The 18,156-nt window shown below is 39.7% G+C and overlaps 1 protein-coding gene across 1 annotated transcript in view; it reads right to left on the reverse strand.

Annotated features, from left to right (window-relative positions):
• Positions 1-18,156, reverse strand: part of cps1 (carbamoyl-phosphate synthase 1, mitochondrial) — a 44,559-nt gene that overhangs the window by 22,127 nt on the left and 4,276 nt on the right. Inside the window, exons 8-25 of the mRNA XM_079170678.1 lie at positions 17,883-18,011; positions 17,647-17,753; positions 17,075-17,216; positions 16,707-16,784; positions 15,859-15,957; positions 15,565-15,660; positions 14,484-14,673; positions 13,658-13,815; positions 12,391-12,519; positions 10,676-10,820; positions 9,536-9,746; positions 9,126-9,324; positions 8,694-8,870; positions 7,253-7,371; positions 2,739-2,880; positions 1,611-1,676; positions 1,346-1,409; positions 1,016-1,197 (exon numbers count right to left, since the gene is read on the reverse strand). Of these exons, the coding sequence (XP_079026804.1) occupies positions 1,016-1,197; positions 1,346-1,409; positions 1,611-1,676; positions 2,739-2,880; positions 7,253-7,371; positions 8,694-8,870; positions 9,126-9,324; positions 9,536-9,746; positions 10,676-10,820; positions 12,391-12,519; positions 13,658-13,815; positions 14,484-14,673; positions 15,565-15,660; positions 15,859-15,957; positions 16,707-16,784; positions 17,075-17,216; positions 17,647-17,753; positions 17,883-18,011 (2,433 nt within the window). The remainder of the gene's footprint in view (positions 1-1,015; positions 1,198-1,345; positions 1,410-1,610; positions 1,677-2,738; positions 2,881-7,252; positions 7,372-8,693; positions 8,871-9,125; positions 9,325-9,535; positions 9,747-10,675; positions 10,821-12,390; positions 12,520-13,657; positions 13,816-14,483; positions 14,674-15,564; positions 15,661-15,858; positions 15,958-16,706; positions 16,785-17,074; positions 17,217-17,646; positions 17,754-17,882; positions 18,012-18,156) is intronic.

The raw sequence follows: 18,156 nt of genomic DNA on the forward strand, positions 1-18,156 counted from the left end.
AGGTAAGTTAGTCATAATTAAGTATGCAGGAGGCTTTTTTTGTTCAAATGAACCTCATAAAACAACCCAAAAGCCTCACAGTGATTTGAAATCACCACCTAAGAACCGAGTTATCCATAAAACATTTCAGAAGGCACAACCACAGGTACCGAGAGTTACAGAGAGGTCAGCAAACCTTGAAAAACCAACTCACCGTAGGTGAGCAGATAGCGCTGCATAATAAGTGTCCCAATTAGGACTCATTTCCCAGAGAGTGAGAGGGGTTTTTGGTTTGGCGGCTTTAAATGGCCAACAACAATGAGGAGGATAAGGCGGAAAATGCTGCATGCTTAACACGTTCATATATTATAAATATGAATCAACATAAAGGTTTTTTTTTTAATTTGCTCATTTGCTCTGGGGAAACTACGTGATAATAAGTCAGTCACGCTGCTAATGTTTTATTTCTAAATAATTACTCTTGAGCAGTACAGTCACTTGAAAACAAGTCAATGTGCACGCATGCTGTGAGTCTTAGACACATACATTTACCCGACGGAGATATTTGGCAAATATCACTTTTTTATTTAAATTAGACTTGTGTTTCTGAATACGTTGACAATTGATTTAGTTTATTATATATGTATTCTGTAATTGATCATTACTACTCTTTGCCTAGGGGAGGTCGTACATTGATTGCAATGCAATATTTCAACCAGATTCCACTCAATACACATGAATATATTAGTAGTTATTAGCACTGATATAACCTTTTGATAGATTGGAGACCTGTCCAGAGTGCCCTGCATCTCTCCTAATGCATGCTGGGATAGGCCCAGCAACCCAGAACAGGATCATGTAAGTGGGTGTAGATCATTGATAATATCAGTGGTACATCAATGGTAGTTGTAGTGTTTGGGGTTTTCAGTGGAGAGTTGAATTCCATCACCTACCAATACAACTTTATATTCCATGATAAAAAAAATGAAGGGGCATAGAGGTCATTTGTATATTTTGTTTGCATGTGTGTCCGAACCTCCTGTTGGGAGATGTCAAGGATGCGTTCCAGGGTCAACTCCTCGAAGTAGAGGCGGTCACATTCGTCGAAGTCGGTGCTGACCGTCTCAGGGTTGTGGTTCACCACCACCGTCTTCTTACCCATCCGCCTCAAAGCTCTGATGCTCGACACCGCACACCAGTCGAACTCAACACTGCTCCCTGGTGGATCAAACGGTTTGACACATTTGAGATTGTTGGCCATAAACGGAAGTTCACCAAGTCAGCATAACAAATATCAAACTGCATATTAATATAATCAGCAAAGCTTGGAAATGAAAATGGTATGAAAGCTTGTTGTTGAGCTCACCAATGTGATAGGGCCCACAACCAAGAACCATAATGCCCTTGTCTTCAAAGTCCAGATCATTCTCCTTTTGGATTGGATAAAAACATTGTTGACAATGTACTCTTGTGGACATCAATAAGTCTATAGCACAGCAAAAACAGCCATCTTACAATTTATATTTTTCATAACAAATTGAAATTTAAATGTATTTTCAATCATTTGGACTGGCTAAATAATGAATATCATAATGGTACTTTAATATGCATTCTCTGTTAAGAGTCCATACCTGACCATGATAGGTACAATACAGGTAGTTGGTCATGGCCGGATACTCTGCTGCCAAGGTGTCAATCTGAGGACAGGGATCAGAGAAAGAAAAGGTTCAAATGGGTTAGATGTATAGAAGACCCCGACCAACCAAGACCTTCAATTTGACACATAATGAGTACATTTATTTTCAATAGGTTTGGTACATATAGCCATTCATTCTTCTGTATATTCAGTTTGCAAAATGTTTGAATGCAGAACTATTACTTGTGATGGATATTGCTGTTGAACTCTGTTGTGTCAAAGCTATAGTTTTGGTCAATCAATAAATTGTGGATAAAAATAAAGACTTATTTTTTTCAGTGCTGATATATTGTGTTCATATTACTTCCTAAGTTTTGCATGTTTTGACCCGTGAATCAGGAATTAAACTCTGGACTAAACACTTCAATACTGTGGAAATACAGTCCATGATAGCTTTAACCTCTATGCCCCCTACATCTTTTCATACTCCCCTCATTTACATTTGTGGCCAAGGCAAACCGGTCTGTGTACGTGTCTATGTATTGATCAGGCAGGGTCTGTTATCTCAGTCCATCTTATGGTTGAAAAATGCTAATTTGGTGTAATCGAGAGCTGCAGTGACTTTGCGTCAGTCGGGAAATTGGAAGGATCTTATTTTGCTTCTGGCCTCCGAAATAAATTCTGCACAAGACATCAGAGTTTCTGATTTCACATTTAATAAGTCTCAAACTCAAATTACCTCCACAACAAAGTAACAGGGTAGAAGTGATTGAGCTGCTGCAGTGTTTATTCATGTATACTGAGATTTTATTATTCTTTTATTTTTCATCTTATTCTATTCAATCTTATTTTGTGTACTTAATATTGTAGTTTTTTTCATCTTATTTAATCAAGTGCGTTTTATTATCCATCATATTTTACATTAACTATTCCATCCCTGTTTTTAGGTTCATTCAATGTACATTTTCCTTTATAGTAAAGTACTTTCTGCTGCATTTCGTGTATGAAAGCTGCTATACAAATTTTACATTGAATTTAAACAAAATGAACAAAGTTTATTATTACTATCATTATCATCTGACCTATGCTGGAGGCTCTAAAGAAGCAGCCCAGTGATGCTCACCTGTTTGACCCAGGGTTTGATGCCGTGAGTGAGCCTCAGCTCTCTGGCTTCTCCCTCACTGGAGCCGAGTATCTGACCAACCTGCCGGTCTGAGAAGCCATCCTGCTTGGCCTTCAGCAGAAGCACCTCGGGTACTGTGAAACTGTAGGAAAAGACAATAAATAATGGGAATCATACAGCTTTTTCGCTAAATCCTTCACAACCCCATACTTTGCCCACAAGATTTTTTAAAAAGGACTTAAAAAAATAAATAAAAAGGTTCAGGATAACTTCCAAAAACATTACACTCCATTTGCATTGGCACAATAGTGGTCTTTGACATTTTCTGCCCTGACCAATTCTCCCTTTATGCCAAAAGAAAAGTGCAAGATGTACTGTTTGATACATTCTGGTACCACACTGTCAACTACAAAGTAGAAGTTTCCAGAGTGTCAATCATCTCTTAAGCTTAAAAGTTTAATGCACGCCAGGAGCGAGTCGTTGGGCATTGATTATTGTGATTTGTCCAGGAAATGTTAATCTTAGCTTAGCATACCAATGGGTCACATGTGGTATCTTGTTTTCTTGAAAGCTAGCCCACAAAACATCCAAAAGTCAGCTGGGTTTTGCTCAGAGTCAGAAAAGTGTTTAAAGTAAGCAACTTCACAGTGAGGACAGGACATGTGAGATGGTGGTGCAGTTACAGTACATACGCTGCTTATTAAAACCACACTTACAGTTATAGAGTTAGTGGAAGGCGGAAACCGTCTCCCTTTGATTTCTGTTAGCATACCAAGTTAAACCAAACACATGACTGAATGATGAAATTGATATCGATCTCCTCATGTAACTCCCACTAAGAAAGCAACAAGCGTATTTCCTATAATGTCACAGAAGAACAAAAGGGATTCTTATTTCTGGTAAACCACAACACGCTCGCTCTCCTCCTTATCTGAATTATTTATGACCTTGTAGCATAACAATATTGGAAATGTCAAATGTGTTTTAACTCCCACTGCACATGGCCGGGCTGAGAAATAGCAAACCCAGCACACAATGAAAGCAGAGAGCAGCTGAGAACCACAGGAAGGAAAGACATTTGATCAGTGAGCTCCGTTGTCTTGTGTGCAATTATCCTCTCAGAGAGAGCAGTTTAACGCAAGAGGGAAATCCTTTGCATGGCATAAACGTACGTACGTATGCCCTCACACGCAAATAACACACAGACCATGAGTGGTTTCAAAAACACACTAATTAAAAAATGGTAACTAATTTCTTTATTTTCATACTTTTCAATTACTGTGCCACTTAATCAAGCATGAGCCTTCAAAGTACTATAATGACACTTTTGTGTGTTGTATATTTGCTGTCTTTATACACTGAGTAAGTCTATTATTTGTAATTCATGTCAAGCACAGGGCTATGTACCTAATTATCTCTGATCAAGTTGTATAGACATAAAAACACAAATCTGATTTTTATTGTATCTGCATATGATGACAAACCGTATTCTAAAGCAAAATGTCAATGCAGAATATCAGGAATAAGTTAAATATTGGTCTAGTATTTAATTTGATAAACCAATATGGTTTCAGTCATTTTTCAAGTAGAAACATTGGTTCCAGCAATGAGAGGATTTGCAGCTTTTCCTGATTTTGTAAATTGAACATCTTTGAGTTTTGGACTTCTGAAGAAGTCGTCTTGGCCTTCAGGAAACTGACTTTTTTACAATTTTCTTTATCATTTCATTCCCTTAACATGTGATAATGGAATGAATGACAATAATTGTTGCAGTGCTAACACAAAAATGTACTCTTTGAAAGGCATTGTGTGGCCATAACAATACTAGTCACACTACACAGTAGATTTTCCTTAAACCTCATCTTTTTGCTGACAAAAACAAATGTTTTCACATTTGTAATGTTATAAATATCAATATTAATCACATGTATGACAGGACAAATCATTAGTTGTTTGAAATTAAGATATGCATCATCAGTGTGGAAATCTTATTTCAAATAACTGGTCGTTATTTAGTTAGTTCTAACTACAAAGAACTTTTAACAGTACGTGTGACTCTTGTACAAACGAAGAAGAATAAAATGCCCTCACTCTAAAGGATGTTTTTCATCTTCATCAATAAATATCCTTCAGTCCAACTACAGCAATAGAAGATCCAGCACACACGCACACACACGCGCACACGGTGTGTGTGTGTGTATAAGAGTGCTCAGCTCTACGCTCCATCAGTCTCACAGCAGCCTATTGTGGTGTGTCCATCCCAGCGTCCCCTGCTTCAGAGGCAGAGGAGACTACAACAGCCCTCCATGTGTCAGCGTGTTGCGCTGGGCGCCCACCAGACATCCAGTCATTCATTATTAAACAGCAGAGTCAGAAGGAAGCAGCAGGTAACCTGTGGCTGAGCCAGGAGCATCCACAGAGGCTGTCCAGGTAAGAGCCCGAGGGCAGAAAGTGAGAGAGAGGCAGTCGAGACCACAGGGAAAGAGAGCTGCGGAGAGACTGTAGTCCATCTCATTTTGAGGACCAACATTTTACTATTTAAGAATATTTCATCATTTCTAGAGAGAACTATAAATGATGGGCATAATTTGCCAGCTGCAAAAATATTCATTATGTGGATTGTTTATTCTGTTAGTTGTCTTTTCTTTCTGAGTATTCAAATTATTAAAACAGAATTTATAAATTTAAAACAAAAAGTAAGAATAGAATTTCCCTGCAGGTTTGAATGTGTTGTGGTCAGACAATATGTAATTAATCGTCTGTAGCTAAATGTCAACACTAACCTGCAAACCAAGTCTAGGGCAGAAATAATGGGACGGATAACCAGGTGATGAATATATACGATACAGTGACAGACGGCTTGGGAACTAGGAATATATTTCATAAAATTATAATCCATGAGTCTACCTGTGGTGCAATAGACTGCAACCTTATGGATGGATGGACTGTATTTTGGAGCAGATAGTTCCACTTGACTAGATATTTTCAACCATCAAAGTAAAGGAGAGAGTCAGAGAGTAAGTGTAACTTTTACTCTAGTTCTTGAGAATGTCCCAGCACCATCTACACAACCCTATGTATACATTCACATAGGGACACACACACAGTATATTATCATCATTAAATCTTGTGTGTACGTTCACAAAAGCCATTATTTTTAAGTCCTTCCTTCCATCTCCTACTCCCACAGTGGCTACTTATTTTTCTTCTCTTGTGCTCGATGTAAACTCTGCTGACAGATTTTTATGAGGCCTTTACAACTGCATCTACACATAGACAATAACCTTAAACCAAATATGTCTACATAACAATACCAACAAAGTTTCACAATACTTAAAGCAGTACTTGGCTCGTGGTTAATAACTACACCAGAGAAATGCAAACAAGCAGAAGGAAAATAGATAAAGCACTGCCTGATGGTTTTATACCAAACTATGAAAGAACAAATGTCTACCTATCACAAATCTGTAAAAGTAGTGTTTTTGACACCGTGGATAACTGGATCTCCAGTGACACTGACCTAAAATGGTTTCATTGTTATTTATAAAACGAGTCTCTCAGTAGCCATGGCTAATGTCTACTCTTCAGTGGCCCCTCTGACCTGTGGGGTTCCCCAAGGCTCCGTCCTTGGCTCATTGTCATTCTGTAGATGACACATATCTATGTCCCATTAAAAAAGGCGAAGAAGGCAATTTTAATCATCTTTTATCCCGTCAGATATTAAGTGCTGGATGTCCCAAAGCCTTCCCACCTAAATCAAAATAAATTGGAAATAATTATCTTCGGGCCCCCCAAAGTCAACCCCTATTAACAGAACAAGCTTGTACTCTTCAGTCAGAAACCTGGGTGTAACATTTGATCTTTCTTTTGAAAAACAAATTACAAAACGCTGTTCAGACATGTTTTTATCAACTCGGGAGCATCTCGAAGATCAGGAGTTTAATCTATAACCTTCGAGTAAGCACAAAACGGGGCCTGAAACAGGCGTACACCACCTGCCATGCAAAAGTTGTGATCTATAAAAACGAAGTTGACGGGAGAATGTGCGCACCTGTACGGAAACTCTGAACCCATGCATACGAACATTTTGGAAACACGGGGAATTGGCGACGCAGATTGTGAGGCGGTGAATTGAAGCCGGACTGTAGAAATGAAATGTGAGGGGCATCTTTACAGGTATATAAAGATGCCTCTGACACATGTAATGTCACCTCAAATCACAAGTTACTTTGCACTTATATATTCTATATAAACCAGCAGTGTTATTTGTGTTATTTAGTACTGCGTTAATGGAAGAGCTAGGAGGGAACGAGTGTTCTTCCTCTTCCTTGTAGTTGCCGTGATTCGCCGAAAAGAAGAATCGTTCAGCGGGCTCATTTCTATGCATCAGCATTCGTAAGGTGCTTTGCATTGACCATTTATGGTTGAAAGTGGGCGTATAGAGGGCGGGATGTGAGGCTGAACCAGTGAATCGACTAGCACAAACAGAAAAACAAAAAGTAACAAACAGTTACCTGTTGAAGTTTGCCAGGTGCTGCTCCAGCTGCGTTATCCTGTTGAGTTTGTGCAGGAACCACTTGTCTATGGCTGTCAGCTCGTGGATCTGATCAACACTCATACCACTGTGAAGGGCCTTAAAGGAGGAGACATGAAACAGACTCAGCGTTACATTCATCATTAAGTTCATCATTAATGCCGTTTATTGGAACATTCCGAGAGCAAAGGTTTCACAAAATTTCAACAGATTCTTTAATAAATTGCTCATGATTAAACTTCATGTCAAATATATTGTAGGAACAATATTTTACTTTGCCAATATTAGTCTTTTGTGAAAAAACTGATATGAAGCCAGTCTGTGCAAAATGACAGAGGTTCTGCAGCGTGTAAATATGTTTTATCCTTCGGACATTAGATTGTCAGTTCATCAACTCTTCTTTGTTTTCACTTCACAACAAACTAAAAATTTCTGGCAGATGGCAGAGGAATCATTCCAGGTTAGTGTGGGAGGATTTTACACGGCAGTAAAACTTGCAGTGAAATAAATGTTAAAGAAAGATGCTAATGTTTTATGATTTGAAGGATTTATCTTCCTCAAGTATCTTCTACTTATGCCTGAATAACTGTTCAGGGGGGTGGGTGTGTCTTATAGAGTTATCTGTTTCCCTACTGGTCTGGATATTAGGCATATAGGTTTGAAAACCAAACTGGTGGGCAACAGAGAGATTAGCTAAGAGTAACTGTAACTGTGCTGATCACCTTAAGGCTTTACAGCCGGTGTTTGATTGGATCAATGATCTATAATGCCGTCACCATCTTCAATGACCTCACTCCATATCCAAAGGGGACAAATATATCTCCACCGTCAGGACACCAAGCTCACACAGTTGGAGGCTTTGACACAGACAACCTCATTCTGCTCTTCTTTCAGCTGGTGATAAAAGCATGTTGAAGTGCTGGACCTGTAAGTGTTTTGGACCTTGCAATAGTTCATGCAATGTCTGTGTTTGAATGATGGAACTTGACCCTGTGTCTTGATTCATGCGCTCATGAAAGTGCGGTTTCACCTTCATCTGATTCTATGAGCAACCAGAGAGGCTAACGGCACTGTATAAGGCAAAAAGCACAAAACCAGTTTTAGCAAAAACATCTTTCAGATATCCTCCCCCACATGAAAAGCCCACTATTTGAGTTATATAATTAAACACTATCTAAACAGTGCAGTATGTGTGTTCCAAATATTATAGTTCTTGTGAAACTATTTAACTAAATAAAAAAAAAAAGACTAATTTTCCACACAATTAGGCATTCACATCTAGGCATGCAGACAGGCCAGGGACACATTGTGCTCTGCATTTCATGTTTTTTTCATGAACATTTTTAAGTTCAAAATGTGATTTTAATGAGAAAGCTGTAGTCAGTGTCGTTCATTATTAACGTTATGAAAGACTGGTGTACCTTGGCGATGGAAAAGATGCGGGTGACGGAGGGCACAGCCAGCTCCTGTTGCAGGTCCTGAGTGTCAGACCAGGCTTTCTTGAGTGGCAGCCGGGGCACAAAGCCATCCACTGATGGATGACACATCCTCAGGGCCTTCTGCACACTCTCCTCAAAGGTTCGGCCAACTGCCATCACCTGAATCCAGAAGAGGGAAATACATCACTAAATAATGTGTGCGTGTGTGTGTGTGTGTGTGTGTGTGTGTGTGTGTGTGTGTGTGTGTGTGTGTGTGTGTGTGTGTGTGTGTGTGTGTGTGTGTGTGTGTGTGTGTGTGTGTGTGTGTGTGTGTGTGTGTGTGTGTGTGTGTGTGTGAGCATAGTGAATTAACAAGTGGATCCGTGAGTGAGACAATGAGCGAATGAGTGTTTATCCGTGGATCTTCCCCCCCACCTCTCCGACACTCTTCATGGCACTGCCTATTTCATGGGACATGCCCTGAAAGCGGTCCAGGTCCCAGCGGGGGATCTTGGTGACGATGTAGTCTAGACTGGGTTCAAAGCAGGCGGTGGTCTTCTCCGATACAGCGTTCCTGATCTCTGGTAGGGGGATACCCAAAGCCAGCTTAGCTGCAACAAAAGCCAATGGATACCTGTGAGACATGGACAAAAAAGGGACAGGGAGACCAAATCAACTAGTGGTTGAAGTTTCTACACCAAATAAGCATCATTAGCATGATCACAGAGCAATGATCTTCATTAAAAATTGTTATGTTGTAATGTTAAAAGATCCAAGATATATATATATATGATATTGTCCGACATGTGTGTGCACCTTCTGTTTGTATGAATGTATTCTCTCACCCAGTGGCTTTGGAAGCCAGAGCGGAGCTTCTGGAGAGCCGGGCGTTAACCTCAATGATGCAGTACTCCAGGGACTGTGGGTGCAGGGCATACTGGATGTTGCATTCGCCTATAACGCCAAGGTGACGAACCACTTTGATGGCAGTCTCCCGGAGCATGTGATACTCCTCGTTGGACAACGTCTGGCTAGGTGCCACTACAATGGAGTCACCTGAGGATGATGAGTAGGAAGGATTTAAAGGTTTTAAACAGTATAAACAGTCTGTCAACTTGGTGTTTGATTAATGAGCTTAAACATCACATAAAGCAACAAAAGCCTGGATTTGGATTTAAAACTGAAACAGCAATTATCCCATGTAAAGCATTACCCTATACATCTTTGTTTGTTTGTGCAGTTTTATTTTCTTCAGCACCTTTAATAAACTGCGTATCATTTTATTTACCATAAGATGTGTCGTCTGAATTTTATGTATAGTTACTGTACAGTTCTTGTAATTTGCAAGACATATCGGACTTACAATATAGTTTTAAAACAGTCATCACAAGCTGTAAAATGTATGGAAAGTTATCATCTATTGTTTTACAGGAGAGGCTCTGGGGCTAGAGATCATTGCATGTTTTTATGAAAAGCACACTTGTCTGTTTATCCTTTGCAATTTCTAAAGACCACTCAAACCATCTGTAATCTTAGTTACACTTCAAGTGTCTCAGTCTGTACAAGTCCTCGGTGTGAGGAGTGAATGGAATCCACAGGCTTAAGTGTTCCACTCAAGTATCGACTCCCTATGCTTTTTTTCCTTGTACTAAAGAAACAAGGCAAAGAAATAACACATGGACAAACGCTGTCTAAATCACCAATGTCATCTTGACGGATAAACAAGTACATTTGGTGAACAAGACCAACCGGCTCGCACTGAGAAGACCGCAAAGAAAAAACACGCTCACCCTGAAGCAGCCTCCCAGAAAGAGAATGTATGTGTTTTTGAGAATGAGGACGATAGAATACAAAAAGCAAACAACTGAATCAAACACAGCAGAACAAAAGTGAGAACACAATGTTGCAAATAATAACAAAAAACAGCGCACGACAGCCTGAGGACAATTACATCAGCATGTAGTACTGTGTTTTAACTTTAGTACCTGTGTGGATGCCCAGCGGGTCGAAGTTCTCCATGTTGCAGACGGTGACGCAGTTATCAGCCACGTCTCTCACCACCTCATATTCCACCTCCTTCCAGCCCCGCAAAGACTTCTCCACCAGGATCTGCCTGCTCATAGCCAGAGCCTGCAGTACAATATGCACAGAATATTATTAGTATTATCACACAGCTGTTAGGCACAATCAGAATCAGATCACAAAACGGTTTATTGCCAAGTATGTTGCACATACAATCTTGCCTGAGGCCTCTCCAGACAGAAGCACTGTCACTTGCTACGAGATCGGTGTTTCTCAGAGTACAGTTGTTTAGCATCTCTCACTGCCTCGCTAATCCTGTATTTTGACACTTTAAAACATGTCCTCACTCCTAAATGCTTGTTCCTTTTGCAACCGTCTGAGTTTAGTTGTGAACCAGGGTTCGTCTGGGGCATGATGGTACACAGCCGTCTTCACAGAAGCTGATGTATGACGTCACAGCTGATGATTATGTAACATGAAGACCCTCACAATAGAATTCAATACAATAGATTCTTCAATATAAATACTACAATTAAGAACATTTCAAAATCAGTGGTAGTCATTTGGAGCACTTGCACAATGAATTACAGCCTCAATAATTGACAAAATTCAACAAAATCTTTCCCAGTCTCATCAAAGTCTCTAAACCTCAGTTATTCTACAGTGTACTGTATCTGTTATTCCAGGATCACTGTATTGGATTAAAGCAAACACGAGTGCGTTATGATGCCTATTCCCATAGATATTTTGAATCGGCTATTCCTCCAATGTTTCACCTTTGTAACATTAACAACATCCAAAGCACAGACTTAACAGAAAAGCTACTTTCTAGATGAACTACAACACACGTTCTTGTGTTTGTTTTTAGTATTCTTATGTTCAAAATGTACTTTATTGCAGCTTCCCTATGTATATTTGTACCTACAATGTAAAAAATGTTGTGCAAAAGCGCTAAAATCATATAAGTGCGTAAGAACACATTTATCTTTTTAATTTGTTGGGACTATGAATACAAACTAAATGTGGTGACCTTTTCCAAAGACATGTACGAACAGTTTACACAGGAAATGAATAGAATGCTATTTTTGATCATGGTGAGGACATAGGGTGAAAGGAACAAGTGTTTATCTTGGGTTTTCACTTTGTTCGTGGACCTTGTGAATTGTATCTTTGCTCCGTACTTGACACAGAACAGTGACCCAGTGGCAGAACATAGCTGGCAAAGAAACATCTGCCGTTGAAACGTCCAAATAAAGCAAAAAATATCTAAAAGATAAGGAGAACAGCAGGAAGCACAGCATGGCATAAAAAGTAAGCATCAATCAAACAGTCTGGTACAGACTGTTCATTGTGCAGCCCGCAATCACACATTATAATGATGATCTTCCAGACTATAGTGTATGTAATAGTGCTGGACAAAAGACTGTTGCTAAGCAACAGCAAACTATTCATTTCTTGGCAGAGCACCAAAGAAACAAATCCAAACAATTTCAAAGCTTTTATCTTTGTGCAGGTTAATGCTGTAAACATGGGTAATGGTATAAATCAAAAACAAAAACAAATTGCTGATCAATTGCTGATCATGATCAATTGTGTGTAAAGAAAAGAAATAAAGAATAAGAATTATATTTTTGCCCAGATGCCTCCACCGTCTCTACACTACAGCATGTATTCTGACCTTGTTGGCAGTTTCCTCCAGCTTCTCTTTGTTGGCACACAGACCAGATCCTAGACCTCCGAGGGCGTACGCCGACCGCAACATCACCGGGTAGCCAATCTTCTCTGCCGCTTTCAAGGCATCGGATACCTGAAAGATGCGCACATACATTATACTGACAATCACTTCACCCTTGTGCATCCCGACGGCCATTTTGGGCTTTTTACAATTACATTTTGTGATCCCGTTTGCTGTTTTGATCATCTTTTAAATCAAGTCTGAAGACTTTTCTGTTTGCCGCTGCCTTTTATGAAATTATTTCTTTCACTGCATGGTAACTTTTATTCCTGTATTTTATATGAATCTTATTCTATTGAGCTTGTTTTTATTCTCTTGGCTCTTAGATGACTACATCATTTAAATGTCCACTTGTAACTTGTTTCTTTTTGCGTTTTTTCTTTGGATGTTTTATGCAATGCGCTCTGAATTGGCTTGTTGCTGAAATGTGCTATATGAATAAACAATTTTTTTCTCTTTGTGAAATTTTTGAAGTTCAGCCTCAGCGTCTATATAAGTCTAAAATAAACAGTGTAGCCAAAATACAGACACCCAGGTCCTTAAGGACAAAAATGTCCCATTCTATGACCCACTAAAAACAGAATTTGTATCCCATGGTCATTACAGCATAACATCATGTACTATAGTTGTGTCGCCTACAGACCTGGTGGCTCTGTAGGCGAACTGCAGGGGGTCCAGGAGGGTTTTGAGGTGGGACAGGACAAGGCGCTCAAAAGACTTCATAACCACAGGCTTTCTGGCTTCAAGTTTACACCAGATTGAGCCATTTCCTCATGTTTGCCCGATGACGCATATTTTTTTAAATTATTATATCTGAGACTACAGAAAAAATAAAAGAAATCTATGATGTTGCTAATCACTGACATAACAGACTGACATAATAAATCTCCATAGCATCTAGTAGAGATAAAATATTTCTGTGTTTTTCTTTACATAGCAAAAGTGTAAACAAACTGGAATTTAAAAAGGTTATAATTCTGAAAATGAATGAATATTGGGTAGTTATGGGTTCCAGGACTGAAGTTGGTTAAAATATTTTGGACACAGACACATTTGTCCTCTAAGGACATCAGAGCTACTTTTTTTTTTTAAAAGGGATGCACAAAAGTTTAAAAAACAGTTTAACACACAAAGAAATACATCTACACTGTATATGCAAAATGTATACAACATTGGTCTTAGAAAATGAAAGTTGTTATTGGATCCTTACTGACTCCACAGCAAAACTGGGTGCAATCTTCTCATTAATCTCCATCAGTTTGTCAGAAAAAAGCTGTCTGTCCTCTGTGGCCATGATGGACGCCACCGGGGTTCCTAGGACCTTCACCCCGTACTTCTCCAGGACACCAGACTGGAACAACTCAACTCCTGAACACAGCACAAGACACCAATCCAAATATTAAAAAAAAGATAAACTCCAGCTCGTTGAAAAGTCTCACTGAACATTGCCTTTGCCATTTAGTGTATGTTTTTATCCTTCGGCTGGGTTGCACCAACAATGATTCATTTATTCAAAGATAAGTTCTAAACAGAGTTTTAGCTAATCTAGGTTTAAAATGACTAAATCCAGATTTAAAATTAAGCAGACCTTGCCTGTAGAATTAAAAACAAATCTTTAGTTGAAACCAAAATAAAATGGAGCTTTCTCAATATGGAGACTGCCTGTTCAGCTCCATGACAGTTTCCTTGCTGAACAGGTATATGAAGAGCTCAATCTATCTAAAAAAAAGGCAGCCATTTTAAAAGTTGAACCTCCTCAAGTGTAAATTTGAATCACATTCTAAATTTGAGTTTTCTGTTTTATTTCCTTCATAATTTAAAGCTAGATTTAAAGTTTGCTGCAACATTTGTTTTAAAGTTAAACCATGATTTATCGGGGTAAAAATTAAAATCGGTGCAACCCAGCCTAAGAGCCCGACACCAACATGAGTCTCACTTGTCCTGGGTGCAAGTTATTTCCTACCCCGTCAGTGTAAGTGCCTTTAATTAAACAGAAGTCCACTAGACTTTGCCACAAACAGGTGAACACAGCTCACCGCAGTTGAGTGCAGTCTGTCCACCCATGGAGAGCAGGATGCCGTCTGGACGCTCAATCTTGATGACTTCAGTTACAAATTGTGGAGTGACGGGCAAGAAGTAGACGGAGTCGGCCTGCTTGGTGCCCACTTCATTGGTCTGGACGGAGGCTATGTTTGGGTTCATGAGCACCGTCTTCAGGCTTTCTTCCTACAACATATCCACAAGGTTCATCATTATGTATTTAAAAGAAAAACAGAGTTTTTAGGATTAGTCCATCTTTTTCAGCCCGGCATTTTGTTGTAAAACAACTATTGACAGTAGGCCGTTTACACAGCAGACATTTTGACTTGACAGAGCAGAGAAAGCACAGGTGCTACTAAAAACTTTTACAGTGGATCTGTTCTATTCAAGTATAGACAGGATATAAATCAAATGTCTTCTGGAGGTTTTTTTATAACACCCATGACTGCGCCAAGGCTATAAAGACCGGCACACACCTTAAACCCACAGGCACACACCTTAAACCCACAGGCATACCCATACGGCGTCACGCTCATCCATACACACTATTACATACACTATGTGACATCGTGTGTCACATTCCCCATTGTTAAGTCTTGTGTCCTGACGTGACCACTTTACGCGAGTACGTCCGCCAGCTTGCTCCCCGTCTCTCTCCTCCTCCGTCCTGGTTATTTTGTGCATATGTGTTGTGATGATAACTGGTCGTTATATAGTCAGTGCTCGGATTCAAACCTTCACTGCTCTCTCTAAAAATGTGAATACCAATTTTGAGACTTAAGCCACAGTTTGATTATTGGTCCTTGAACTCAGGATGTCCCGTTATTATTAATCTATGTTCATAATCATATTGTAATAATTGTATTATTCAGTCATTTAATTTCTGTACTTGCTGATAACCAAACCCGCTCCTGCCAGATCCCAACAGTGTCACATAGCACAAAGCCTCTTTGTTTTCACAAACATACAAATTAAATTGCTTGATTTTTTTAACAGCTGGGTACTGTCATTTGTAAAGGTTACTCAAAACAGGAGTAAATAGTGCATTACTTTTTTGGAACACTTGTTATGTCTTACCTTCATGGCCTTGATGGCCTGAGATCCAGAGTAGTCAAACTCTCCAGCCTGACCAATAGACAGACCACCAGAACCCAGGATGAGCACCTTTGACACCTGCAGTTACACAAATAGACCCAGATGTCAATTTCTTATTATTTTTCACTATAAATCATTATGGTGTGCAACTAGAAATGCTCCAAAAATACTACATCCTGGTGACCTTCTTGATGAATTCTTTCATAACCTTTTACACCCACACACGCTGCTCATGAAGGTAAACCTGCTGAACATGTGTGACACACAGTACTTTACCTCAGCTCTCGGAGGAATGAGTGGTGCCTTAGGCATGACTGAAACTATATTGCCGTCTTTTCCTTTCTTGATCAGAGACATGAATACATCGAAGAGGAACTGTAGACGCAAAGAAAAATAGCAATATAAACCATCGTTTGAATAGTATACTAATAGCATTAGTAGGAGCCTGGGTTTCAGGATTTGTTACACTCACACTGGTATTGAAAACATTTTCCACCACTTTATACAGCCAATATACACACACAAACAATACATATTTTTTAGTAAAAGTAAAAGAAGTGAATAGTATTATGCTCTTCCCCGACAGTCAAGGGTTTACGATATTTCTCCTGGGCACAAAGCAAGATGTTTTTTGTGATTCCCCCCCAAAAGAAAAACCCAGGAGTATCACAAGAATTCTCCAGCAGAGCTGTCAACTGCATGTTATGGTAGAGAGGACAGGTCTTATTATTCTGCCTTAATATGACAGAGGTTACAACATACTTTGACCAGTGACTTGAACTACAGTCTTTGCCTGTCAACGCTTTATTGTCGGGGAAAGTGACAGGCACCTGTGGCTCTGGTGCAGTCAAACATCAAGCACCACAGATCATTACAGCTTTCACTGCAAGTCATGTAGTTACTGCTTAAATATTGTGTTAATTCTTTTAGCCATTATGTCTGGTTTATATTTAAGCAAATGAGGTTCACTAAGCCACCACAGTTCTGCTTTGGTCTTTTACACAAGTCCTGTTTCAATGGAAGACTTCAATGTTGACTTGACTAGCATCCTGTAAAGATACATTTACTTCATTCTAGTACAGCATTCAGGTACTTTATGCAGCAATATAAAAGACTTTAATTACCTCTGTGTCGGTGGGACCGCATTTAGCCTCCGGGTGGAACTGGGCCGTGAAAACGGGCTTAGTGTTGTGCATGATGCCCTGGAAAACATGCAGACTTGATATTAGAAAAATAAAATCAAGAAAACAGTATTCTGCCTTTCATTTGTTTGCATTTCAGAAACAGCTGAGTCTATTTTTGAAAGATGTTATTTTGTAAACTAATGTGTGTAGACTTTGTAGTCTACCATAGGCATATCTAACTTTGCTTGACTACATTTGGTCTGTAGGAGACACAGGTGCTCCCCCCCCCCCCATCCCAAAACTCACAGAACAAACATCAAAATGCCATGTTGTCTTAGAAACAGACTTTGGAACAGAGTGAAATCAACCTCATTGGTGCCATCATTGGCGTTGATGAAAAGAGGGCTCCACCCCGGGGGCAGGGACTCGCTGTCTATGCCGTAGCCGTGGTTCTGCGCCGTAATGAAGGCCTGGCCCGTCTTCACATTCAGCACCGGCTGGTTCTGGCCTCTGGGGAACCGCAAACATGCAGAAAGACACAACATTATTTATGATCATCCTGTGCACGCAGGTGACAGGATACGCAGTCCTATGAATGGTGTCAAACTATTCCGCTGATCAACCGGTGGCGGTGACACAAAAATATGCCGCAATTCATCAACAACGGCCGGGATGAAGACTGCAAGCTAGTAAACATGTTGTAAACAAAGCTGGATTTAGAAAAATTGAGCTTTGCAGATATTTTATGAGGAAGGAAATCCATTCCCACATTTGTTAGACCTCAAGGACACACACAATGCATTTTGGTGAGTAACAATGAATCCAAAAATACGTGTTTGTTTACAAGAAGAGTCCACAGGGCACATTTAAATCTTCATGAGGATTCTTTAAGGACCTGCATATTGGGCATTTAATTATGCTTAGTTACAAAAGAGTTCACCTGTTGCCCATGGGTAGCTTGTATGACTGAGCTCCTGCAGCCAGAGCAGTGATCTGGTTGCCCATACAGATCCCAAACACTGGCTGGGGACGATCACTCTCCAGCACCTTCACAGGACAAAACACATACAAGTAATATCCATTAAGGTACATCATGATATAAATGTAATCTGTCATGAAAGAAATGCACAATCTTAAATGTTGCACAAACGATATTCAAACTGCATTATTTTCTACCTTGCGCATATTGTCGATGAGTGTCGTGGCCAGAGCCGGATCTCCTGGTCCATTGGAGAGGAATAGGCCGTCGTATTCTAGACTCTGCAAGTCGTGATTCCACGGCACGAGGTGGACCTCTGCACCCCTCTGCACATATAGAACATGGAGAGACACCATGTCATCTTATGATATTATTTAATGGCCGTGTTAATGTGAAGTAACCTCAAATAACTTGATAGTTTTATACAAATCAGACATCAGTTGAGAATCCATAGCTGTTACATGTGTTGTA

Source organism: Pholis gunnellus (genome assembly GCF_910591455.1).
Source record: "Pholis gunnellus genome assembly, chromosome: 12".
NCBI classification, from domain to species: Eukaryota; Metazoa; Chordata; class Actinopteri; order Perciformes; family Pholidae; genus Pholis; species Pholis gunnellus.